The 16,600-nt window shown below is 42.0% G+C and overlaps 2 protein-coding genes across 4 annotated transcripts in view; one reads left to right on the top strand and one right to left on the bottom strand.

Annotated features, from left to right (window-relative positions):
• itpk1b (inositol-tetrakisphosphate 1-kinase b) overlaps window positions 1–5,739 on the top strand; it is a 28,671-nt gene extending 22,932 nt beyond the window's left edge. For all 3 annotated transcript variants that reach the window (XM_061743391.1, XM_061743390.1, XM_061743393.1), the window contains 6 exons: window positions 1,333–1,431; window positions 1,709–1,749; window positions 2,026–2,191; window positions 3,219–3,286; window positions 3,362–3,524; window positions 4,027–5,739. In XM_061743391.1, coding sequence (XP_061599375.1) covers window positions 1,333–1,431; window positions 1,709–1,749; window positions 2,026–2,191; window positions 3,219–3,286; window positions 3,362–3,524; window positions 4,027–4,298 — 809 coding nt within the window. In that variant the 3' untranslated portion in view covers window positions 4,299–5,739. The remainder of the gene's footprint in view (window positions 1–1,332; window positions 1,432–1,708; window positions 1,750–2,025; window positions 2,192–3,218; window positions 3,287–3,361; window positions 3,525–4,026) is intronic.
• A 1,661-nt stretch (window positions 5,740–7,400) lies between these two features.
• plk4 (polo-like kinase 4 (Drosophila)) lies at window positions 7,401–16,417 on the bottom strand. The gene is made up of 15 exons (XM_061743044.1): window positions 16,226–16,417; window positions 14,792–14,887; window positions 14,345–14,440; window positions 12,690–12,804; window positions 11,627–12,587; window positions 11,457–11,545; window positions 9,893–10,218; window positions 9,699–9,803; window positions 9,427–9,529; window positions 9,192–9,341; window positions 8,885–9,113; window positions 8,702–8,804; window positions 8,132–8,269; window positions 7,946–8,052; window positions 7,401–7,811 (listed from the first exon to the last, which is right to left on the bottom strand). The coding sequence occupies exons 1-15, from the start codon at window positions 16,253–16,255 to the stop codon at window positions 7,700–7,702; spliced, it is 2,760 nt and encodes a 919-aa protein (XP_061599028.1). The 5' UTR covers window positions 16,256–16,417; the 3' UTR covers window positions 7,401–7,699.
• Window positions 16,418–16,600: the final 183 nt, after the last annotated feature.

The following is a 16,600-nucleotide window of genomic DNA, read 5'->3' as shown; positions in this document are numbered from 1 at the left end:
AGCTTGTTCACGTCAGTTGTTCTGTTCGCTGCTTGGAAACCTGGGGAAATATCAGTATGTCATGTGATGGACCCGATGACTTTAACGTCAGGTGTTTTGTGGTCTGTTGTGAAGTTGTACGTCTGCATTTCAGTATTTCTACGTGGTTGTGTGTGGGAAGGCATCAGTCACATGACGAGCGCGTCACATTTTGTAAACCCGTCATCCTTTTGTGCGCCCCCCCCCCCCCAAAAAAAAGAACTTCTCATAATGTAAATCATCACATTATGAGGTGATGTTTTAAGAAAAGGTGTGATGCAAAGGTTTGGCAAGTGGCAACCTGGCCTGAGGTTGGGCAAGGCATCCAGGAAATTAAAGCATGCTAACGTAACGTCCTTGAGTCACAAGAACATGACTGTGGGTGTCGTTTGGGAGGAGAAGAATGACAGCCTCAGAAAATCTTTGCCATGTTTGTTTTGCAAACCAGTAACAAGGACAGGACATAAATAGAACTTTTTGATGCAATCAGGTTAAGCAAGGTGTGTCTGCTTGTGCGTGTGTTGCTGATTCATCCGCCTATCGCGATGTGCTGATCTTTATATCGGAGAACAGCTGAGAAAATTCACAAATACAAAATATTTGTCACATTAAAAATTAATTAAATAATTAAACATTAAAAAATGAGATTTATTTAAAAAAAAACCTGATAATCTCAGCTGAAATTCCTTAAAGTTTGAAATTATTTTTTGGCATTGCAGAAAATAATGGCCAAACCATCAGAAATGATTCAATGTTTCCCCGTTTCACTTTTGAGTGTTTCACTTTTGAGTACTTCACTCTCAACCAGGGTTATAATAGTTTTGAATTTTTCATTTTAGTTTAGTTTTATTTCATTTGACTTTTTCTCCTTCAATTCAGTTAGTTTTAATTCGTTTTTAGTTTGGGTTTTCTAGTTTTTATTAGTTTTTATATTTTCAAAAATGCTTAGTTTTAGTTTAGTTTTTATTAGTTTTAGTTTTAGTTTTGACGTCACGGACCGTGAGGCGTTAAGGTGCCGTAGCTGCCAGTTGGAGATAAACGGCTAGAGCGGAATAAATTGATCATATTCTCATATTGACAGGGACGAAAACGGAGGAAATTATATCTATAATTTCAGTTTGTTTTAGTTTTCTAAACACGCAATATAGTTTCAGTTAGTTATCGTTTTTGTCTTCTAATTTTCGTTTTTATTTAGTTCAGTTAACGAAATTGTTTTTTCAGTTTTAGTTTTCGTTATTTCGTTCGTTTTCGTGAACGATAATAACTCTGCTCTCAACGCCCTTCCTCCTTCTTCTCTCGCAATCTTTTCATTAGATGAGAGAATTCTCTCTCCTCCATTCATGGTCCTGAACACAGAGTGCAGCCCAGATGTGCTCGAGCAGATAAAGAGACAAGGACTCACATTCCCCTTCAGTGAGTATCTCTCTTTATCAAGTAATCTTAAACCTTGTATGACCTGTCAACTAACTTCAAAATCTTAGTGTGGATTTTTATATTTGATATTTTAATATATATATATATATATATATATATATATATATATATATATATATATATATATATATATATATATATATACACACACACACACACATACATATAATCAGCCCCCTACATATCAGTCTTTTCTGCTACATTTCTTTATTGTCATTTGTGTATTTCAATAATTACATTTTTATTTTCTCCACAGTTTGCAAAACACGGGTGGCTCATGGAACCAACTCCCATGAGGTAAGAGGTCACTCACACTGCAGATTTTGCCACGTGTATGCAGAGACACTTGTTGTATCCCGGGATTGTTACTTAACTCAAGTCCAGATGACATGCTCTTCCTCGTGTAGCTTCACACCAATTGAAATCAGTACCCTCATCAGTGTGACTAAATTGTCCTCCTCTCACCATGCTAACAGCATTGAACTAAATTAAGATTTACCTCGTCTCAAACTAAACGTTGGTGAATGTTTTTTATGTTTTCCTGTCGTTTCATCCGCCTATTCCACTCCACAGATGGCCATTATCTTCAGTGAAGAAGACCTGAAGGATGTGAAGCCTCCGTGTGTAATCCAGAGCTTCATCAACCACAACGCGGTTCTCTACAAGGTGTTTGTGGTGGGAGAATCCTACACTGTGGTGCAGAGACCCTCCCTCAAAAACTTCCCTGCCGGACCTGCAGGTGAGAACAGGAAGACTGACAGATGCAGAAGTTCAAGGGTTTCTAACAGCCACGTTGTTCCTTCGGAACAACCTGCACAGTTTTTCAAAATCGCCCAATAAAACCCCTCATAAAATGGCTTTATAGTCCCTGTGATTGCACTTAATCGTCAATTTAAGCAGAGCGGCAGAGTGCAAACGTCTCCTATTCTATTGGTTCATGCTGTTGAAAATAAACATGGGGAGCGGCGCTTTTCTCCATAATCGTGTCAGGAGCTTTACCACCATGACGTGATCTGAATACCGGGCTGTCCTCTGACACGGACGACTCCAGCATTTGCATACAGTGATCCAACAGAAGCCGTCATGCAAACCGTGTTCACCACGAGTGTAGTAGCCTGCTTTGTGTAACAGTAGAGAGTGAATAGTGCCTTTCATCCTAGAATGCTGAGTGGTGCAACAGGAGAGCGCTGCCCTCCTAAAACTCATAAAGCAGCAATCCACGGGGGTTTAAAGGTCTTCCCTTGATAGTCTGCAGTCATATATATATCAGTTGCTAAAAGCTGGCTGAAAAATGAAACGGGGACAAGATGGTGTTCAGGAGGAGCTTACTATGAGAAATGATGGCTCTCATTCATCCTTCTCTCTGTTGTTACCGACATCTGAGGTGTTTTCCGTCCAGGGGGGGGCGATACATGAACCACTTTTGTTCCATCTCATTACCAAAACTTTTTGTTATCTGAGTTACATTTTTGTCTTTGCAGTTACTGAGTTGACTTTCCACTCCTGCCTCTTCCTTCTTTCACACTCACTAATGTCAAACTGTGTAAAAGGAAGGAAGGAAGTTTGCAGTCAGTCTTGTCACATCTGTCGGCGCCTTAAAGAGGAGTCTCTTATATCGATTGCTGTAATCAGTAAACTGTGACATGCTGTATATGGTTTGGTGTGTTGGCTGTCGCTTAGTTACGTGTAACTAGTTGAGCTGTGCTGCCACCTACTGTCAGTGATGGAAATAATTAAATAATCTTTTTTTGGGGGGGTTCTTACAGACAGGAAAGCCATTTTCTTCAACAGCCACAATGTTTCCAAACCGGAGTCGTCTTCAGACTTGACCTCTGTAAGTGGAAAGCGACATTCAATTAAATGTCTTATGTTTGAGTTATTTTATTAAAGCGTGTTTTCTTTAACTCAGAGAGAGAACGTAGAAGGAGTGTCTCAGCCGCCAAACGATGATGTCATCAGAGAGTTGTCCAGGTCTTTGCGACAGGCGCTGGGCGTGTCCCTGTTCGGCATCGACGTAATCATCAACAACCAAACAGGCCAACATGCTGTCATCGACATCAATGCATTCCCTGGTAGGTGCACCTTCTTTTGTCTTTTTCTTTTGTCTTTTTTCTTTCTTTTGTAGCAATTTTGTCACATGAATGGGTTGTTTAAACTGTGCTCGTTATGTTAATCATTCATAAACTGGAAAGCAGGAAGTATTTTCGACTGAGGCAGCTTGGTTCTTTGGTACCGTTGGCTGAAAAGTATGTCCATAAGTACAGCTGACTGTTGAAACAACTGGTCTTCTGTGAAAAACTACAATGTTTAACTTAAAATATTTTACAGCTCGAGTTTCAATCTTATGCTGACTGCATTTTCTGATCAAAGTATTCTGAGTTTAGCTGGACTCTTTCTTCTCTTTTTTTCCTACTAAAAGTTGTTATACTGTACGGTCTTAAATCAGTAATTAGACTGAGCTCCCTCTGATGTTGGTGAGGGAGACGATGTATAGAGGCTTACAGGAATATCCTTTTTGTTTTGAAGTTATCACTCCTAAAAACCTCCTTTTTTTTTTTTTTTTTTTATTTCCAGGTTACGAGGGTGTCCCAGAGTTTTTCAACGACCTGCTGAACCACATAAGCAGCGTGATTCAGGGCCACAGCCCTGACTTCGCTCCCGTCAGCGAGCAGTCCAAAGGCCTGCCGGTGAGCTCCACGGTACCCAACGCCACGCCGCCGGCCCCGGGCTGCTGCAGCAGCATGCGAGGAAAGGAGTTGCAGAGACTGGGCTGCAACTCGGCCATGTCCCCCAACTTCCAGCAGCACTGTGTCTCCACGATGGCTACCAAGGCTTCCTCCCAGTGACTGACCCCCCCACCCTACTACATCTGATCCTGAACAAAAAAACTAAAAAAAATTGGATTACAGTGGTGACAATGATAATAATAATTATTACTATAAATAATCATAGTAATTATGATGTTAATAATATATCTAATCCAAAAACAAGCCTTTTCCTATATAGTTGATGAAAATATTGGTGATTGGGTGTAAAGCTTATTCTTTTTTTTTCCTCTGCCTTTTTTTTTTTTGTATTTTTTGTTTTGTCAAATGACACTTAAACAGTACTGTAATGTGAACTTTTGGGAACTTTTGCATAATAGCTGATTTTATGTTTTTATTTCATTTTTCTTGTGTGTGAGATCTCTGTAATGAATGGGTCCAGATGAGGTAGCTAAGGGAATGGCCTATGATCCAGACTGGAGAAAGATGCGCCACTAAACGTGCAATGAATGACCCCCAATTGATCTCACGCGCACACATTTACCCGCAGACACGTTTAAACTGCAACGTATCAAGCCAACGATGTTTGTGTGCGTTCCGTATTCTGGTCAATACCACTGATGAAGAGGAGATGGTCGGGCATTTGAACACTACTCCACCGATGGCAGGCTGCTGTGTGACTGAGCCCAGTCGACAGCAGAGAACGTCACAAGTCTGAACGTGAATAAGAGAGTTCTGTCAGTTGGGAAGGTGTGTGAGCTGATGTTTTTTTGTTTTGTTTTTTTCTGAGTGCCATCAAATTGACTTTGTAAGGAGGACATCTGAAGAAAAGTTAATAACTGAGAAGAATAATCACCATAACTATGTGACCAAGGATTGTGTTTTTTGTTTTGACTTGTTTTTTTTTTCTTTTTTTTTTTCTTAAGTATTTTTCTGCATGCCAGATGTTTGGTGTTCAACATCCAAACATCGTTTGAGCCTCAGTACGAGTCGTTCCAACGATGGAGACAAGGATCACATTCCCTTCTTCTGCGTCTGTGGATGTTTTCAGAAAAATTCCATGATTTTTTTTTTTTTTTTTTTTTTTTAATTCCAGTGAGATCTTGTGAGATTTCATCTCCTTAACTCCATGTGTCTTGAGTCTGATGCGAGCAAACCCTTTTTCTCCCTTGCCAACTTGATGGATCTAGAAATTTCAGTCTGCTGTGGAGCTCATCAGCTTTGATTATTTTATTCTATTTTTTTAATTAAGTGAAATTAGAGCTTTGATATCAACCTAAATTGGGTATTAAGTATTTGTGTGATCGTTTAATAACAATTGAATTAATTGTTGAGCTTTATTGTCACACAGCACTTCGTGCAGAATAACCACGGTCAACCAAATCACCAGTCCGGTTGGTTCCTGTGTTTCCAGCTGCTCCGTGTTCTGATCCAGCTGCTGTATTTGTATCATGTTTGAAGAGAGCAAGTCGCGCTGTTGTTCCCATTGTTCACTGTGAGATGATTCTCTTCTTTTTCTTAACTCCAGTTTGTTAATATCTTTGTCCTAACATCTACTAAGAGCAAATTTATTTTATTGAGATTTTATGGGGGAAAATGTTTTATATATAAATATATAAAAAGAAAGCGGTGGAGTTCTTCTGAACTCGCCGGAGGAACAGTTAACCGCCGGGTCCGCCCGCGCGGGCGGTGTTAAAGGGACGGGTGGAGCTGCGGGTGCAGCCAGTGGGATCCAGTGCCAACCCAGTGCGTTGAGATGTTATTTAATACATCCATGGTTGAGATGATCACATTCCCGTGAGGCTGCTTTTTATCTCCTTCCCTGTTGTTCCAGAGAGCTGCTCGTTTGCTGGTTTCATTCCTCCACCAGGATTTAAGGGAAGTGTCCCCGCTCATGCGGTGCTCACGCGTAGTCTCCGCAGCCACCTCGCCGGTATCTCTCTGCAACTAAAAGCAGCAACCTTCTCGTTTCCTCTCGCTGCGTACTGAAAACTATTTTTTTTACTACACGGATAGACTGAGCTTTTAATTGCTCACAGTTAAAAGGGGTTGTAACAAAATAATTCACAGAAGTTTCAGGGGAGTAGAGGCCAGGGCGTGTCCCTTGTTTAGGTCGCTGGTATCTGTGCACACCCTTAAATCATGTACCATCTCAAGTTCCTTATGTGCTTCTAAATGGGAAATAAATGGTTTATCCTTTGGTTGGTCACTTCTGCAACCTGGACGGTGTCATGCTCCCAGCTTCTATGTTTACTTCTTGGGTGTCTTGTACATTACGTGTATATGCGCCTAGGCATACATCCGTACAGTATGTTTTGTATCAGTTCTGTAATTAATAATCGACATTTTTGTGACCGTTTTTTAATTAAAGGGCCAATTCAACAGGGCAAAAATAAACATGTGAAACCTCATCTGTCTGACTGTTGCTGCTTTGCATTTTATTCTGTGATATGAAAAAGAAAGCACACCTCTTTCAATACCAAGGTTTACTTACAACATTTGAAAAAAAATGAAGTCATCTGGGCTTAATCAGGTTTTAAAATGAGAAATAACTTTACTTTTTTGTAGATAAAATTAGTTTGTAGAGTGAAAGCCACTCCCTCTGAACAAGGTCTGAGGTGCAGAAGAGACCTCCGGTGGTGGTTGGGACATTTCTTCAGGGAAGTTGGTTTAAAGTTCAACAACAATGTGTCGGCTTTGAGACATTTGAGTTGAACATTTGTTTCCAGTATCTGTATAAAGACTTTTTCCCTCATAATGAGATAAACAGCGGGGAGATATTTGCCAAATGTGATGTGTTCTTGGTTAAATTGCAATCCCTACCTTTAGTCTATTACATTTGATTTGTAGATGTTGCTGACTCTCTACCATCTTAATTCCTAAGGAGAGCACTTTTCACACCCTGCTTCTGCATTTTGATGTAGTTTTTTCTTAAATTACACAGTAAAACATCATGGCCTCCTAAATGCATTTTTCTTCTCAAGATGCAGAAAGCCTTAAAATTGAAGAGGGCTGTACCTTCTTTTTCAAATGGCTATAAATACAATTCACTTAACCACAAGTAAACGTACTTGTTTATACAGTACACACTTTAATCTGCCATATATATATATATATATATATATATATATATATATATATATATATATATATATATATAAAAAAAAAGCCTCCATGAATATCGAGAGTAAACAGAAGACTGCAAACCTGAGTGCAGCATTTCTCCACCCAGCCTGCAGATGTTTATTGCATCGGTCACATAGTTCATAGGTGTGGAGACACTAAAAAGGACAAAACATTTCTTACAGGGTTATTTTAAACGCTATACAACAGTAACAAAATAAAAAATATATCTTTTCATAATTTTAGTCTTCTGTACATGTAAAAACAACAAACAGGTAGCAGATATATTTACAAGAACACCAGATACAGGAAAAGTTATAAAAGATTGTAATGGTGTTTTAAGGTCTTTGCTCTGAGTGTTAATGGGTTTTCAGGTGATGCGTGCTGGGGTTTGCCAACAGTCCGAGGATGGTTGAAAGACAGTGCAACTTCTCCTTGACGTGTTCTGGCAACTCCTCATTCTCCTTGTATCTGTAAAGAAGAGATTTGTTGGCCGCTGTACATTACGGTAGTGATGAGCATCGATCATGGAGCTGATTACGTTAAATCTCAACAGTTTAAGAAGGGACTCTATAAAAAATGCATCAGCATGGACAGTGTTGTACCTGGTGATCCTCCCCTCTGGGGACGTGTAGGTGATGCAGGAAACGCCGGCCTGAACAACCAGCTGAGACCCATCGTTGAACTGCACCCACACCTCGCCACTCGTCAACTTCAGGTACAAAAACAAATCCAATCTTAATACACAAACACACAATAACAGAATAATAGGCTATAGATGGATTAATTACCTGGGATGCCCATCCAACATTGGGCACAAATATGGATTTAACCACCTTCCCTGAACTCTGAACCAGGCCCTGTCGCACTGGAGAGCCTTTCTTATTCAGGCTGGCTGTGGTGAAATCAGACCCATCATAGGAAATCATCTGGAAGTAAATGTTTATAGAGCTGAATACAAATCTAACTATTTCATCAAATGAAACTCATTGGCATGATAAGAGACAGAGAACTGTTTAAATCATGCAAATCTGCCATTTCCTTATTCTAAGCTTATTAATGGCTCAGTCACTGCTGGAGGTATTCTGGTTTTACTTTATGCCGATTCACTTTGCATACATTAAACTCATCTCTCAACAGATAAAAGGAGCGCCCATTTCTTCCTGCTGAGCCCACATTTAAGCATCTTTCTCTTGTAAATGTCTACCTTTCCTCGTGACGTGCTGCTGAAAGCACGTGGTTCTGATAACAGAGGAGCAAAAATAGGTAGGAGTGGAATTAACAAATCCGTCAAGTGCATATATCCTTTTTAAATCCTAGTCAGTCATCCGTCTGCACAAGACGGAGGCTGAGAGACTTACTGAAGGAGTGATTTGTGGAGGTTTAGGAGGTGAAGCTGCATCGGGAGGGACCTGTTGCGAAGGCACGGAGGGTAAGCATGGGGAGTCTAAGCTGGCAGGTCTCCTGTGAAGAACGACATTAGAAGCCTGTCATGCATGAAAGCAGAAACACAATTTGCACGAGCCACAGAACTTTCTTCCCACCTTCCAATAGTTATGGGGAAAAAGGGGACTTTCTTGGTGCTGAGCTGCTCCTCTCTTATGATGGCAGCCTCCAGTGAGAGACACATGCTATGCCCCTCATCGGACAGCTCCACGTACACTCTGCTCTCCGGGCTCAGGCCGCTCAGCCACACTTCCCCCTTCACCGTGTACGACTTCCCACTCTTCTCCACCACTCGCAGCAGTTCTGATGTCTTGTGGGTCTTGGCGCCTACGTGATTGTTATATTTTATTAGCTACTTTTTTGGGGGGGGCAGAATCACACATTGACGACATGTCTCTGACTCACCATCATAAAAACAGACTTCCACATCTGCACTGGGAGAATTCTCCATGAGCATGACCTTTGCGTATTTGGTGTAAAGGGTCACTTTAGGAGTCTTGGATTTCACGAGTTGCACAAACTTGGAAGCGTACTGGTACTTCTTCCAATATTTCTCTGAGGAAGAAAAAGTGATATTAATTAAGGCATAATGTTTAATTCTGCATCATCTGGTGTTACTGGGTAGGATGTGTCCGAGTACCCGGAAGGTCTTCGTAGCTGCAGATGAGAATATCTTCCGGGGGAGCTGGGGGGCAGTCTAGCACGGGGAAACCCTTTCCTCCATTAGGCTGGTATATCGTCACCTATAACAAATGTATAATTACAAGAATAATTATTTTAAAAACACAGGCTGAGTTGTGTTGAACAGCTTTTATTGCATAGCACCAGAATCCTTAAGTCTGTATCAGTCACATTCTGAAAGCTTTTTTGATTCATCGTATGATTTTCTAAGTAAAAGAAAAGTAAACCTACCATTGAACCATCACAGGAAATCCGTAAGACGTCTTTGACCCTTTCTTGCCCATTTTGGCATTTCAACAACTCCATGCACACTTCCCCAGTGTCCAGGATGCTAACCTGCATGACATTAGAACAACATTAAGTATCACAAAAGACAATTCAGATACAATAAGGAAAATATGCAGCAATGCATGACGACATCTTACAACAGCATTTTTTGTCTTCTGCCTTATAGGCTTCAGTCTTGATGAGCACAAAGGTGGCACGATATCTCTCAGGGTTTTCTTCTGCTTGTCTGCACTGAGCTTGGCTGATGAAGGAGGCTGAAACTCTGCTCCAGGCGTGTTCTCCCTGTGCAAGTCAGCGTTGGAGGGCAGCTGGTGCAGGTGGTGTTGGTTGTGGTGAGGGTTCACACCTCGGCCCACCGGCTTGTCCGTCCAGGAACTGTGAACCCCAAACGGTCCCCTGCTGCTGTGGAAGCTGCTGCTGCTGCTACTGTGAGTGCTGGTGTCTGTGGGCCTCTGTCCCGGACCTGGGAAAGACAAAACAACCCTTAAAGGTATAGTCTGTGATCGTATTCAAAAACATTTATTGTTATACTGGGTGAAATGGTCCTTCCATCCTGAGAGTAGCCAGTGAATAATGTGTTCAGAAAAAGGAAAGAAAAAAATCTGACCTCTCTGACAGCTTTAATCCTGTAAAAACCCTGACCAATCTGTTTTTTGCGCACCGAATGGCACGGATTGGTCAGAGGACCAGAGGATTGGCAGGGGGGAAAGAACCAATCAGATGCCTTCATTTTAAGTCCCGCCCACGCCCCCTTCTGTCCCATGCGCGCACTCGTCACGTCGAAAATCTTGACGGAAAACTTCACACACTCGAGTCACGTTTGCTGAAGAATGGCGCAGAAAACGCAGCCAAAAATATGACCTCCAGCGCTACTTGTAACGGCTCGCCCTGCTAAAAAAGCTAAAAAAAGAAAGCCAAAGTGCGATTCTGCGGCTCAGGTTGTCTGCTACTGGGGGTCTTCCACGGACCAGTATGGGGGTCCGTGGGGATGGCGAGGGCGGAGAGCGCCGGTACGGGTGGCGGTGCGCTGCGGTGCTGTGCAGGCTCTGTTGCCACGGCTACGCCGTAGGGTACGGCGTAGCCTACGGCGTAGGGTGCGCGGCGACTCGCACCATTCTGAGTTGGTGTAACGCGGAACCATAAATCAGCCTTCAGTGTGTGCTCTGTCTGCTGTTCTGAACACTTCTGTGTTGTGCTCATTTTGCTGGGACATGGGGTCCCTCCGCCGAGACACAACTTTTGCGGTATGCGTTCATTGTTGTGTCTAAAAATGATGCGCAGTGCCCACCCAATCAGAAACGGTACAGATATTCTGTGATATTTTTTTATATTTATAAAAAAATAAAGGATCCCCATAACTTTGATTGGGTGGGCAGGATGCACGTTTGGGTGGGCACAGCCCACCCCTGCCCCCCCTAAAACCGGCCTCGCTTACAGGTGAATGAGACATGGGGTAGTTTTGTTGAAAATGTGCTGTCCAAAATGTCCTGGAAAACTCGACTCCTGCAAATGCGCGTTCCCCAAAGTTTGTGGGGGGCGTGGCTTTGGACGGAGCGCTGACGGGAGGGGGAGGATGGGGCGGGGCTTAGAGGAGGTGCCACTTTCAAATCTTGCTAGCGCTCCAACATTACTGACTATACCTATAATCTTAAATCAAATTTACAAGGATAAATGACATGTTCATGCCAGGTAAGATTTTACCTTCATTGTTGAGCCAATTAGAAACTCCTTCCACATCCTGATATTGGAAGTTTGGTGGATGTGCCATGTCTGTTGATAAATATCCAGAACTGAAATAAAAAAAATTGATCTTGTTAGTCTCACTTCACTTCAAAAATGAAGAGAATGTCATGAATAGATGGACACCTTACTTTGCAGACTGTTTGACAGGAGGGGAGGGGAGCCTGCCGTGGTCTGAGAATGGATGTTGAGAGGAGGACGTTGGGAAGACTGGCCTTCCTACGCCAGTCAGCATCTCCTCGGAATGACATCTCCCCAGCTCGGTTTGAGAGGAACTCTGATGAGGATCTGATGAATGAGCCCTTCTCAGGAAGCGAGACTGCGGCTGTCTACTGTCTCCTCCGTGACCCGCCCTGCTCCTGCCCTCCCTGTGAACTCTTTCCAGTTGATGCTGCAGCTGCCACTGGTCTCCCTCCTCAAAGTAGGAACTGTTGGGTTGGCGTTGAAGGACTGGAATGGGCGTCATTCGATTAGGCAGAGCTGAGGCGATCATGTGCTTGGTTCGCCTCTGGAGACGTGTGCCGCTGCTGGCTGAGGTGGAGGACGTGCAGGCTGTAGAGATGGTGGCAATGCCGCTGTCCATGGAGCTATCGTCCCCGTGCCCGAGCTCTTTGGTCCTGACCAGGCTCTGGTTCATGAACGGGTGGTCCAGCACCGCGGAGAGGCTGGGTCGGTAACAGGGGTCTTTCTGAAGCAACTGATGGATCAAGTCCTGAGCCTCCAGAGAGACATGGGTGGGCATCTGATACTCCCCGAGAACCACCTTAGACAACGTGTGTTTCACCGTGTCCGTGTCAAAAGGAGGGCGGCCCATCAGAAAGGCGTAGAACATGCAGCCCAGTGACCAGACGTCTGATTCCAAGCCGTGAGCGCTGTGAGTCGCAACCTCTGGGGAGATGTAGTTGGGCGTACCGCACATAGTGAAGTGCTTTTCATTTGGTAGCTTGAGCTGCGTGGCAAGGCCAAAATCTGCTATCTTAATGTTCATGTTGCTGGTCAGCAGCAGATTGGACAGAGTCAAATCTCTGTGCAGGATGCCGTGGGTATGCAAATACAGCATTCCTTTCACTATTTGGTGCATAAAATGCCTTGCTGTGAAATACAAAGTACATTTTATTTTTTAAATTAAGCCCAACACAAAACAAACAATATTAGCTGAAGCATTACTTTTTTATTATAAAACTTGAGCCAAACCTTCATCCTCAGAAAACTGAATCTTTCGCTCTTTAAGGTAGCGACTCATCTCTCCATTGTGGCACATCTCCAACACCAAATACACATAGTTGCTGTCCTCAAAGTAGTTGTAAAGCTTTAGGGGTGAAAAAAGCAAAATGGTGAATAAGGGCACAGAGAAGAGTTTGAGTGCTTGGATTTCATGTTAAAATGATGCTGCTAGTGAGAGTACCGCTGCTTGATCTGGTTAACTTGCAGGTGAAGCCTAATCAGCCTATTGATGACTGTATCAGTATTGGGAACAGTCAGCATTAATACACTCACTGGCCACTTTATTTGGTACACCTGTCCAACTACTTGTTAATGCCAATTTCTATATGAGCCAATCACATGGCAGCAAGAAAGCATTTAGGCATGTAGACATGGTCAAGACGATCTGCTGCAGTTCAAACCGAGCATCAGAATGGGGACAAAAGGTGATTTAAGTGACTTTGAACGTGGCATGGTTGCTGGTGCCAGATGGGCTGGTGTGAGTATTTCAGAAACTGCTGATTTACTAGGATTTTCACGCAAAACCATCTCTAGGGTTTACAGAGACTGGTCTGAAATAGAGAAAATATCCAGTGAGCAGCAGCTCTGTGGGCGCAAATGCCTTGTTGATGCCAAAGGTCAGAGGGGAATGGCAAGACTGGTTTGAGCTGATAGAAAGGCAACAGTAACTCAAATAACCACTCGTTACAACCGAGGTATGCAGAAAAGCATCTCTGAACACACAACATGTCAAACCTTGAGGCGGATGGGCTTCAGCAGCAGAAGACCACACCAGGTGCCACTTCTGTCAGATAAGTACAGGAAACTGAGGCTACAATTCACACAGGCTCAGCAAAAGTGGACAACAGAAGATTGGAAAACGTTGCCTGGTCTGATGAGTCTCGATTACTGCTGCAACATTCGGATGTTAGAGTCAACAACAACATGAAAGCATGGATCTGGTGGTGTTGGTGTAATGGTGTGGGGGATATTTTCCTGGCACACTTTGGGCCCATTTGTACCAACAGAGCATGGTGTCAACGCCACAGCCTACCTGAGTATTGTTGCTGAACATGTCCATCCCTTTATGACCACAGTGTAACATCTTCTGATGGATACTTCCAGCAGGATAACGCGCCATATCATAAAGTGCGATTCATCTCAGACTGGTTTCTTGAACACGACAATGAGTTCACTACTCTAATGGCCTCCACAGTCACCAGATCTCAAACCATTTGAGCACCTTTGGGATGTGTTGGAACGGGAGATTCGCATTATGGATGTGCAGCCGACAAATCTGCAGCAACTGTGTGATGTTATCATGTCAATATGGACCAAACTCTCTGAGGAATGTTCCCAGTACCTTGTTGAATCTAAGCCACGAAGGATTAAAGCAGTTCTGAAGGCAAAAGAGGGTCCAACCCAGTACTAGCAAGGTGTACCTAATAAAGTGGCCGGTGAGTGTATCAATGTGTATTCACAACACACCGATTTCTACATGTATGGATGAAAGAACACGTTAAAAAAAAAAAAAAAAAAAAAAGGTATACATACTGTATATAAATGATACAACAGACTTATGGTTGTAAATTAAAAGGAGACAATTCTCCATTGCAGGAACACCAGCTGCATCCAGCCAACCGTACCTCAAGTATTGAAGGATGTTTCAGTCGGCAGTGAATCTCCACCTCGTTTGTGACACGCTGGACCATACCAGCTTTGTGCATTGCTTTTTTGTCAATCTGCAGATGGTGACAACAGGGTTAATCATACATCTGCCACTCTATTTCTGCAAAAGGGGTTTGTTCTTAGCTCTAATCGTCAATCTGTCAGACATAAAGACGGTGAACTACTGGGACCTAATTTGTGGGGAGTCAAGAGCCCAGGGGAAGCAATTAAAAAGGTCTAATAATCCAACTGTTCTAGTTCACATTTTAACTGACATTTGCCGGCAAGAGCTTGTGCACTGATAAGTGTCTACGTTTATGTTAAAACTGCCTATGAAAGACATGAGGATTTATTGTTTGTTGTATTTTTATTTACGTGTACAGCACTTTGTTTGCGTTGTTTAAATAAAGTTTTGATTATCTTACCGTTTTGATGGCAACCTCCAGACCAGTCCTCACGGATTTTGCCCGGTAAACACATGCAAAGGAACCTTTCCCAAGGAGGGTGAGGACCTTAAAATCCTGCAGACAAAAATTAAAATAAGAATTGCAAAAAAAAAAAAAAAAAAAAAGACAAAACTGAACTCCATTTTCACAGGAAAAATATTTTAAAATCAGATAACACAATGCACAATGCATACAACATGCAAAGGAACCTTTCCCAAGGAGGGTGAGGACCTTAAAATCCTGCAGACAAAAATTAAAATAAGAATAGCAAAAAAAAAAAAAAGACAAAACTGAACTGCATTTTCACAGGAAAAATATTTTAAATCAGATACTTTAATACTCAGCCCCTCAGCATGAGGTAGACCATCATCTATTTTGTTCCAGGTATCAGCAAAGAGGTTTTTAAAGAAATAGTTAATGTCTTGATCAAACATCATCCCTCCAGGCTGCGGCATGTTGAATGATCAGGACAGTCAATCCAGGCAAGAAAGACACCAAACACGAGAGCGCTCCCACCACAACAAACGCTAACTGTCAAAAAAGCCACTAACACCTGACGCTTTCATATGGCCAACCAAAACCCTCAATTATCCCGGCGCTTTTCCCGCTGATGGAGCTCTAGTCCCCGTTTCCAGGCAGCAGATCGTGTTACCAAACTGATGCTCTGATGCCCCTGGGGAGGGTTTCCCCCTTACAAGACAGGCTGGGAGGCACAGGGCTGAGACTAGGCTTAGTTATAATATAACTATAATAATAATAAAATTATAATAAAATAAAATAAAATAATAATAAAAATAATAATAATAAAAATAATTATTATTATTGTTTTTTATTATTATTATTAAATTTGCAACGTTAATAGACCCAACAATAATTAATCAAATATCCATGAGAAAGTCTATACTGTTTTGGTAGCTTCCGTTTCATGTTAGTGTTCAATGTGGATAGTCAACCATTTGCCTCAAATCTGTCATTAATATTAATATTAATAATAATAATAATAATAATATTAATAATAATAATATTTTCAGATGGTTGACTATCCATTTGCCTCAAATCTATCATTAATAATAATAATAATAAAAAGAAATACTAATAAAATAATAATAATAATAATAATAATACAATAATAATAATAGTAATAATTCTAATTATAATAATAATAATAATTCTAATAATAATAATAATAATAATAATGTCAGATGACTATCCACATTGAACACTAACATGAAACGGAAGCTGCCAAAACAGTATAGACTTTGATTAATTATTGTTGAGTCTATTAACGTTGCACATTTTAACACCATTGCAAAACTTCATATGCACATTTGCGACGACAAAAAGAGTTACAAGGGGGTTAATTAATCAGACCAACTAGCCGGTGGGCGTTAGCACCACAACAATGAAACTCGCCTCGATCTTGTCGCCGATAGAAACACTCATCCTGCCCGCTTTTGTCGTCGCAGCTGCATGCAGGTCTGTAATAATGTCCTCTGATCGGCGGAGTACATGGAGACTCGGTGCACGGAGTGCTCAAAAGGTGCAAACACGTCGATCTCTCGTTCCCCTCCAAAAAATTGCCATTTCTTCCATTTTGAAAATATCCGCCCGTTACTCTGTTTCCACGTCACATGATACGTCACTTGACAACAACCAGATTAGCCACGCCCCCATTTAAAGGAGCCGCGCGTTTAAAAGACAATGGCCTGAATTATGGTTCGGCGTTAAATAGACGCAGAGTCTACGGCGTAGGGTACGGCGTAGCATTCGCCGTAAAATTTGCGTTGG

The sequence above is a fragment of the Cololabis saira genome, chromosome 16 (assembly GCF_033807715.1).
Source record: "Cololabis saira isolate AMF1-May2022 chromosome 16, fColSai1.1, whole genome shotgun sequence".
Taxonomy (NCBI): domain Eukaryota; kingdom Metazoa; phylum Chordata; class Actinopteri; order Beloniformes; family Belonidae; genus Cololabis; species Cololabis saira.
Note: the sequence above shows the minus strand (reverse complement) of the source record. Positions and strands in the feature narration are given on the sequence as shown.

Coding starts and splice junctions, on each gene's coding strand:
- plk4 (XM_061743044.1), bottom strand. CDS start 16,255: ATGAGTGTTTCTATCGGCGACAAGATCGAG. Junction 12,588..12,689: donor TCAGTTTTCTGAGGATGAAG/GTTTGGCTCAAG, acceptor TGTATTTCACAG/CAAGGCATTTTATGCACCAA. Junction 11,546..11,626: donor CCTGTCAAACAGTCTGCAAA/GTAAGGTGTCCA, acceptor TTTTTATTTCAG/TTCTGGATATTTATCAACAG.